The sequence below is a fragment of the Ischnura elegans genome, chromosome 1 (assembly GCF_921293095.1).
Source record: "Ischnura elegans chromosome 1, ioIscEleg1.1, whole genome shotgun sequence".
Lineage (NCBI taxonomy): Eukaryota > Metazoa > Arthropoda > Insecta > Odonata > Coenagrionidae > Ischnura > Ischnura elegans.
Window position 1 is genome coordinate 30,515,210 of NC_060246.1, and position 10,002 is coordinate 30,525,211.

General features: G+C 40.5%; 1 protein-coding gene across 1 annotated transcript in view; it reads right to left on the reverse strand.

Annotated features, from left to right (window-relative positions):
- Positions 1-3,654, reverse strand: part of LOC124157834 — a 60,591-nt gene extending 56,937 nt beyond the window's left edge. Inside the window, exon 1 of the mRNA XM_046533266.1 lies at positions 2,725-3,654. Coding sequence (XP_046389222.1) covers positions 2,725-3,134 — 410 coding nt within the window. The 5' untranslated portion in view covers positions 3,135-3,654. The remainder of the gene's footprint in view (positions 1-2,724) is intronic.
- Positions 3,655-10,002: the final 6,348 nt, after the last annotated feature.

Here is a 10,002-nt window from a genome sequence, read left to right on the forward strand (position 1 = left end):
CACAAGAGCAGGAAGCACGTCAATGTCAATGGAATGGACTGATGGAAAAATATGACGGTATATCCAATTAGGCTGACGGGTGCTCAAAAACAAGAGACTTTCAAGCGATTGAGAGTTTCTCAGATCACTATTATAAGACTCAAAAGGACGAGCTCTAGACGGTGTAGATGTGAAGAAATAGGATGGCATGAGGATTTTCCCAAGGATAAAGAGGATAAGTCGAAGATCGATTCATGCTTGGTGGGAGCTCACACCAGCTACACATACGTTCAGTACTACTTAGCGGATCCAGGATAGGCACAAGGGGACTAAGCATGGAGTAAACTCCCAGAAGTATTGCGGATCCGAACAAAAATTAGCATTCTATCTAGTGTAAATTAGGCGTCCTATAGCCCCCTTATGCCACCCCACTATAGATCCGCCACTGCATTAGTACACACTTTTTTATAATTAAATATATTTTGGTGGTCATGAATTTCGTAATTGGCGTATTACATGCTGGGTTCCGGAAGAAGTCGCCCCCAGTCAAACACCATTGAGGTTGCTAACAGGGTACTCTTTCGATTTCGCTTACTTACCTGACAAAAAGAATGGTATCATGAACAGTGGCGCCGACTCCATGGGGCCTGAGGGGGCCCGAGCCCCCCCAAAAATTCATTACAGATGTGAGGAAAAAATGTGTCAGGCATGTCAATTTTCCCCGGGGTGTCCAGATATCGAGATTCGAGTGATCAGGGTTCTAATGTTGATCATTTGACTCTTCTAAAATGCTTAAAAAACTTAAAATTCACACTTATAAAATTTACCGGGGTAAGGTCTCCGGTTTGGGCCCCCCAATATTTTTTGTAAGTCGGCACCCCTGGTCATGAATGGCATCATCAATCGTATAATACGGCAGTGACTTTATCGATCGAAATCCGTGGCGTCAATAATTCTTTTTCAGTGCCATATGCATAATCTCACTATTTCGATTATTACTCACGTAGCTACTTAATGGCATGAATGTACTACATGGCAGAGATTTCGAGATAAATATGAACTGGATAGCATAGTACGAGGAGAAGGTAGCAGGCTAACAGATGACAATACTTCAAGGATAGTTCAGGAGGAGTACAGGCCACCTTAAGGGTTGTGAAAGCCAAATACCAGGAGCTAGGATCAGGGGGAGGGCAGGAAACCAGGGATTATTGCGTAGCCTTGGGTGACCGAAGGCGAGGAAACCTCTTTGCCAAAGGGTATGCCTGCATATGGATATGCATCACAGCTGTAGTTATGGTACAAGTAGTCCGCTCTCGGCGTGCGTGAGTGCATAAAAGATCCAACATAAGGTATTAAAAGAATAAAAAGGTGGTGGTACGGAAGACGTGGTGGCATACAAATACGTCTCGTAAGCGGAAGGGACATCGAAATAGGGAAATAGCAGCAGTCAAGGGAATATTTTGTAGGATTCTTAATTTTAGAATTACAAACGATGGCACTCACACCTTGATTTAACCCGAAAGTTGATTTTTTGATAGGTAAGGGTAAAGCTCACGCCACAGACGTGTGAACATATCACATTCAGGGTAGGGGGGCAGTTCCTTTCCCTGGGCCACCTTGCACACATACAATTTTACGAGGGGTTTCCGAAGACTTTAGCCGAGATTGGAACCCAGGACCCTTCCGTTGGAAACCAAGTGCTCCATCCAGTAGGCTACCACGCTCTCCAGTGAAATAAATTAGACATTAAAAAAAAGGTGGACAAAAGACAATTGGGCCTCGACAAGGGTTGGGACGAAAATTTGTGGTAAAGGGATATCTTCGCAGTACAATGCACAAGTATGTATCACATAATATTTTTAGTCTGAATCACTAAATTATTTTTCCACCCTGTAGGCCATGGCTATTTTATCCCAAGGATTTCAATGACAGTGAAAAATAGCTTCAGATTCCATTTACCACAATTAAGATGTCCTGTGAATGATTTCATGCTTTTATCGCACGATTAAAAGTATACTTTAAATGAAAGGTGGTAAAACGACACAACTTCATTAAAGTGAAAAACAATTCATGTTAGGATAGCACGAAGGTCATAGGGTTACAATGAGCCCTTGCCATTAAATAGAGATCGAAAAAAATGATAGTGGAATTAAGGCTTTATAAATAAATATGAAATCAGTTGAGACCATTCCTTAAATTATAAAGAGAGAGGTAATATTTGGCTGACAAGAATTTCACGGCACCATGATCTGAGACAATGATGAAATTAAGCATACGACCTCACTAACTAGAATGGAAGTTACCATTTAGCGACCCTCTTATCTGAAGAAAGTGATAAAAGTACATAGTTAAAAATAAATACGCATACCTATTAATCATCTATCGCGCCGATGTCTTGCAGCACAGCGATTATCCACCGAACAAACTAAGAACACAACTTCTTTACATCACCAACCAGATTGTCATACAAAAATATTGTAAAAAATTTAGGCTAATGCATGATTGAAGTACAAGACGCGCGCCGATCACCCGTGCAATAAGCGGATACAAGCGAACGCAAGGTTGTTCACGGGGTTCACGGCTAGTCACGGAGCGGCGGAGGATTTGTGAAAGCCCCCAGTAACCCCTACCTTCAGCGAACACATTGATGCAGGGCCAAAATCCATGGTGACCGAAATTGAATTCTTACGCCATAAAATCCGCGTCTAGTAAACGAAAAGTGGAATATAAATAAATGTCACTTACCGGGAGTAGATTTTTTCTATTTGTTGATTCGAGCCGGTGCAGCGAGTAACACTCCCACGCCCTTCCCCTCTGTCTCCTCTTCCCTCTCTCCTCCAGCACTGGCGCTTGAAGTAACCCTCCTCCTTCCTCACCCTAATCCTTTCTCCGCCCCCTAGCGCTCTGCGCACTCCTTCCCTCGACGAAATGATGGGCACCAGATTGCAAAGCCACGGTAAACTTGTGCGGCATCCTGGTAGGTCGCAGCACAGTGCAACTATCGAGCAGAGTCCTCTAAATGGCTTTATATTAACTAAGATGACTGTTGACGCAAGGCAGAAGAAAAGCAGATGATTTTGGATAAATAACATCCAGAACAATGGATGAAGTTTATAAATAAGTATTTTCCACCGAGCCTTAGACGCCAACAACATCCCCTACTCATAGAAAAAAACATACATAAAGAAATTTCCACTTAATTCAAAATACACTTGGCGGGAATTCAAGGCGGGCGGCCTGGTGCGCGCCTTCATTTGAAATCAAAATATGTACCGGACACACTCGTTACCCGTGAAATACGCACGCATTAATTCATTTGAGGGTAACAATGGCTAATTAAAAATTCAACAGAAAACGGTAAATACACACTCAGCGAGAAAAATATGAGCGTCATTCAAAATCAAACTGGATATACTCCGTATTTGACGTGAAATACGCGAGCATAAGTAACTTCATTTGAGCAATGCGATGGTTTGTGTAAATTCCGAAGAAGACGATAAATTTACGCAGCTCTTAGAAAAATATGTTCAAGATTGTAAGACCTTGCCGCTATATGAATTAAAAATACAAGAACATGAATGGGGAATTAAGCTACTGAAAATTTTAAAATCGACTACTCAAAGTACAAGTATTTCATGCTTCCGAGAGTGTCACAGTAAGCTGTTTATTCCAACGAGCCGGTGAGTTTTTCTGGACAATATCAAATTTTAAAAACTCTCTAAGCCGCGGGTTTACATGCTGTAAAATAGAACTTCAATAATAATTATAACATTGTTACTTAATAGCAATTTTCCAGATTATGCAGTCATATTTACTTGTGTTTCAGTAACTATCAATTCCAATGTGGCCGCCTCCGTTTGTCTCTTTCGGAAAAGGAAGAAAGTGGATAAATAAGTACATACATACAAGGAATTAATAAAACTCATAAGCGCATCCACTGCAGTTCATTCCAATCAAGATTGTTAACATAACTCAACTTACTGCAAAGTTCTTTGATTATAAATGCTAATTTTGAGCACAGTAAAGTCAAAATTTTATCCATATTTATAGTGTATTAAAACATTGTCAAAAATAAATAAATGAAAACCTTAATAAATATGATGGCAATCAAAGACCAAGACACCCAGCCACCACAACCCACACTCCTGCCATATGCGACGTAGGTAAAGGCTGAGCAAATGCACTATACGTATGTGGTGCAGGATGCGCTTTGGTGCAATTTTCCATTTTGCCTGCAATACCAATGCCGACTTAAACCTTTTACAGCCAGCCCATTTTTCCTGGTTTGCTGAAGAATGCCAGGTCTTTTGTGGCTGATTTGTAGGTTTGCAATAAAAAAATTATATAATGCCTAATATGCATTTTCTGAAACTAATTTTTTTTTCATTGACTCTCAATACTTACGGGTATGTTAAAGCATGATAGATAATAAAAAATAGAGACAAATCAAGAGCTCAAAAAATAAAAGGCATCAATGCAAAATAAGCCCGGCTGATAGATCGGCCCTTGGCACTCTTCGCATTTTAGTGCCAGGGGGCCGATGGATCGGCCCCCTGGCACTAAAAGGGTTAAAATATCAACTTATTGCGATACAGTTCCTCTTAATTTCCCAGCCTTCACACTATCATACGTTTACTTGATGTACAGTTAACTTTAGGAATACATGTACAACATGTGAAATGGATTGCATTTTGCACACGTAAAAGCTAACCACTGGCACCGTCTTGCAGGAATGGTTGAGTGCAATATAATCTGCTGAGAAAATTATATTTAGGGCAATAATTATCAAAGTTATACTCTAGGCATATGTGTAAAGCAAATAGTTCTTCTCAACTGTCCCCATGAAGTTTATATAATTTTGAAGTTTATATATTTATTTGAATACCTTTTCCATTAGATGAACCCTATTTATTTTACTGCTACCTATTTTAACCCAAATTCTTTTTGTGTTCACCAGCATTTGTCATAGCATGATTATACGAGTGCAAACATTTGAAACATAAGGTGAGCAGAAAGCTTGAATATACTCAAAGTCATTTCAGTGAGCTGCTTGTTTTAACTGAATCGAATATTGATGTAATATGGAGAGCATCTGAGAGAATACATACTCAGAGTAAAGGCTTGATGGACTGGCTGCACAGGGGAGGCAGTAGCACGCTGACCACCATTGAGCAATGTATACATACAATCTCTTATTTAAGCACCGCATTGAGTCTTACTCTTACATTTGAGACATGGATAAACAGGCAATTCATTTTTTGTGCATATGCGACTTGAGCCATGGTGTGTGTGTGTGTGTGGAATGGATGCGTACAATGAATTTGCAGTCGATGAAGTTTCAACGTCCATGGAGGAGAGGTGGAGGGCTAAGGGGGTGAACTGTGATTATGAAAAGCCTGATAAAGAAATAGTAGACATTTTTGATAGGGAACACTACATCTTCATCACTCGTAAGGGTAGCACGAGAATCAAAAGGCTGCTCTTAAGACTTGATAGCACATTCGAGTGATTCCAAAGAGAGATAAAAAAGAGTGATTTCTCCATGCGAGGAAGTAATAAATTACTCTGATCATTACCTGGTGTGGGGTGGAAACAAAAAGACAGGCTTCTACAGGCACTCCTCAAAGTTTTGGAAAAAAATGGACTTACTCTGAACTAGTACAAGTGCAATACATCCAAAACTCAGAAGAAACATATTTTCGAAGGAAGGGATTCAACCAATAGACAACCGTAGTTAAATTGCCCGTTATTCCTACTTCAAAAACTGAATTAGTAAGCTTGTTATGACTGATTAGGAAGATTTGGAAAGTTCATTTATAACTATTCGACAATCACCCACCCATTGAGGGTTACACTGAAGGGCGAGACATTTTGTGAGGAGCAGCGAGCATCAAGGGGAACTGGACAATTTGAAGGACATTACCAGCTACCCAGTATTGTACCCATGGGTACTTCTATCTCGCTAAGCTCATATTTATAGTCACTGGACGCCTGTGCTTTGGGAGCTCTACTGTTGTAGCAGCAGCAAGGTGAAATGTGTCTTATTTAATATGCAAATAGGGCATTGACTGAAGCTGAAACCAGATAAAGACGGATGGAGAAAGAAGGGGCTATTGTTTGAATGTGATAGATTTAAATGTTACCCCTTAGTGAGGGCCACCATTTATTCTCACCATCACTAATAAATTGTTGAAGTTCGTATTTTCTAAAAGGTCTTCACAATGTGCACGTACTGAAAGGTAGGTTTTGAGGCTTGTCTTTTGATTTTGTCATTAAGTACCAAGCAGGGAAAACCAATACCGCAGATGTGTAACCCTGATTGTTTGAAAATTGGTAAAATACATCCCACGGTGATGGAGATCTCCATACCTGGTGGTCGACATTTAGGGCAGTAATTGAGAAAGAGATGGCATTGGGAGACACCCAGTGGCATCCGCTACTGATATCATGATAAGTAAAGTAACTTCTTATACCATGATAAGTAGGTTGAAGGAATCCATCCTGTCCGATAAATGGCCTGATGAGTTAGGAACATATGAGATAATGGAAAGCAAACTTTATGTTTATGATCAGGTCAGATTGAGACACATTAGAATACTCAGACCTGTATACCTTTTGGATCAAGTGATGAAAAAAGGCAAACGTAAAAAAACCTATGCCGGTGCAGCAAGAAGTCTATCAGGGCCAGGGTAGACAAGTTTTCCATAAATATTTTCCTCAGTCCTTTCCAGGTGCTCTCAAAATATGGGAAAGCAGTTGTAATGAAGAGTCCTGATGGGATGCATGTCATGCACAACACATTCTTCGTGACACCAATACATGGGCCATCTCAACCTCCCAATAAAGAACCTCAGTGCCAGCAACCAGATGCCATGGTGCCATATAAGCTAATTCCTCCACATGCCAATCCCACAGCTACTGGACAAAAAGGTCCATCCTGCATGCAGACTAAAAAGTCAGCTCATGAGCAGAACTACCCCGGTCGCTATTCTCCATGTGAGATTTTGTGTACCACGTTGTTCCTAATTTTGAAATACATAGGTACTACGGATCATCCCAATTTTCCATTTCTCCCTCATTATGACATTTTTAAGACATTTACAATTTAAAGCATAAGGAAAATTATTTTTTTTTGTGCTAAGAGTGTATTTGCCAATTTTTATTTCTTTTTTAATTAGGTACAGGATGTATATTTGGCAATATCGATGTAATACAGAGTATTACCAGTAGATTGGCATGCTTTGAACTAATACTTGATGCAGTGGGCCGTATTTCAGCACCCCTTAGAATATCTTACAACCTGATTAAAGAGACATTTGGGTGTATGCCGCGTGATGTATCGGAATTGCCCTGACGTTTCGTGACCGACTGCCGGCCACTTCTTCAAGGGAATGGTGCTGGAGTTTGGTTCTGCTGCCTTATTTATTTCAGGTGGGTGGAGGGGGTGAGGAATGAGGACAGGAGGGGGAAGATGAAGAAATGTTGTGGATGACTGGGTTCCAAGTATGTAAATATTACTAATTCTCAATCCGGTATCTCTATTATAATTTTTTTCTTTATCTTTATGGCTTTGCAGATGAGTCAGGTTTTGAAATGTTTCATCATCACAATGATTCTAGATTTTTCTAAATCAATCGCGTGTCCCTCGGATTCGTGCTCCGCTACGGCTGACTTCGTAGAGTAACCCAGTCGAATAGCCCGCTTATGCTCTTCTAGTTGAGTTTTGACTGTTCGCCCCTTTTCCCCGATGTATTTCTTATGGCAAGTTCCACAGAGGATTTCGTACACTCCTTCCAATTGAAGTGGCGTCCTGTCCTTAACATTTCCCAAGAGGTGTCGTACTTGGGTGTGTGATTTAAGAATTGCCTCTATGTCGAACTTCCAAAGGATATTGCAGATCTTATCTGTTGTTCCTTTCACGTACGGGAGGAAGGCTTTCTTTTTGCTAACGATGTCTTCTCTTTGGATGTGTTCCTGCTGACTTGCTGGTAATCTTTTTAAAGTTGTGGGATATAGCCCCATTGTCGTAACCATTAAGACGTAGGATGGACTTCAGCTTCCTAGTTTCTGAAGATTGATTCTTCGGGTCACTCAGCCGGATCGAATGCTCAATTAGTGAGGTCATCACAGCGTTTGATTGAGCAGGGTGGTGATGAGAATTGCCATGGAGATACCAATTTGTTGACGTTGGTTTTCTATACACGGCGTGGCCTAGGCTTCCATTAACTATGAGTAACTTGAATTAAGGGAAATTGGACAATATTCTTTTTTATTCTGGAGGGAGATTCACATTAACCTCATCTTTTAAAGTATCTTTGAACCTATCTAACTAATTCTTCTCCACCAAGACGTCGAGGAGTGGCAGTTTTCCTGATTCTTCTATTTATTTCCATAGTGAATTTAATATGGTTGCTAAGGGTATTTAAATATTCGAAACATTCTAACTTCTGTCGACCATGCGTCCAAGTGATAAAAGTGTCGTCTACGAACCGTAGCCAAATTTTGGGCTTATGCTCTGCATTTTTGAGTGCCACTGTTTCCAAGTGCTCCATATAAATATTCGCGACCACTGGAGAGATGGGAGATCCCATCGCCGCGCCTCAAACTCGTTCATAAAAATTGCTTCTCCATTGGAAGAATGTGCTGTGCAGGCAAATTGATGCCAGAGAAGCGATGCTCTTGTCGAACTTTTCTTCTATTAGTTTGACAGCCTCTTCTCCAGGTACATTCGTGAAGGGTGAGGTGACGTCAAAGCTAACGAGGATGTCCTCCCACTTGACCCATATGTCCTTTATGATACGTAGGAAATGTTGCGAGTTCTTTACATACGATTGGGCTTCCTCTACTTTTGGTTGCTAAGTATTTTTGCTAAGTATTTGGCTAGCTTATACCATGGGGCATCTATGGTGCTAACGATAGGTCTTAGTGGTATACCTTTTTTATGTATTAAGGCAAACCATAAATACAAGGAGTTTTTGGGTCTTTTGGAACTAGCTTCTTTCTCACTTCTGGATCCTCTATGTGCTTCTTGATGGCTTCTGTGGTTATCCTCCCTTGGGTTGCGTTCTAATTTTTGGCATGGGCCATCCCTTATGACCTCTTCCATCTTCTTAATGCAGTCCTCTTTGTTGAATATTACGGTTGCATTCCCCTTATCCACTGGTAGGATGATCAAGTCTTCGTTCTTATGAGTTTTAAGAGCCATTCTCTCTCTCTTGGTAACATAGGTTCTCTGATGCTGAGAAGTCACATTCCTCGAGATGCATGTGTCCTGTCGTGCAATTTCTGTCTAGTCTGGGGGTAGATGGCCAATGGCACTCTCAACTCCGCAAATGATGTCTTCAACGGGAATTTTCGTGGGCGTCAAGGCAAAATTTAGTCCTTTCTTTAAGATTCAGAACCATTCCCTTGAAGTGACCAGCAGTCAGTCACGAAACGTCGGGGCAATTCCGATACATCAAACGGCATACACCCGTATGTCTCTCTTTAATCACCATGAGCCGCAAATGCTTCTATCAAGAAATCTTACAGACTGTTTGGTTCTTTTTGATTAACGTCTTGTGCACACATTAAGTCACATCAATATTTATGCATAGTAATAGGGACTCATGCTCGGTGAAATATTGTTTCTGGCAGTGTTTTCCTTTTATACTGAAACCTACCCAAAAATAAATGTACACTTCAATCAGAGCTTCAATTATTCATCGTTTACTTGATTGCTAGTTGGATAATTTGCATACCACTTTCATGGAAAGACCTCCAACACACTTCTCTACTCACTCTTTCCTACTTATCTCTTTCTGTTTTTCCTACCCTAACTCATCTTGTAACAACTATGTTGTTCTATGATGGGGTAGGAGCAAAGGATATATAGAAAGCATGACAAAGAAAAAGGGAAAATTGCTAAGAAAATGGCCACACATGCATTGTCTCTTTCAATTATCCATTCATGTTTCCATTTAGGACAGATCATCTAAGCTCTACTGTATTTATATCGTGACACATAGACACACGAATTTTTCA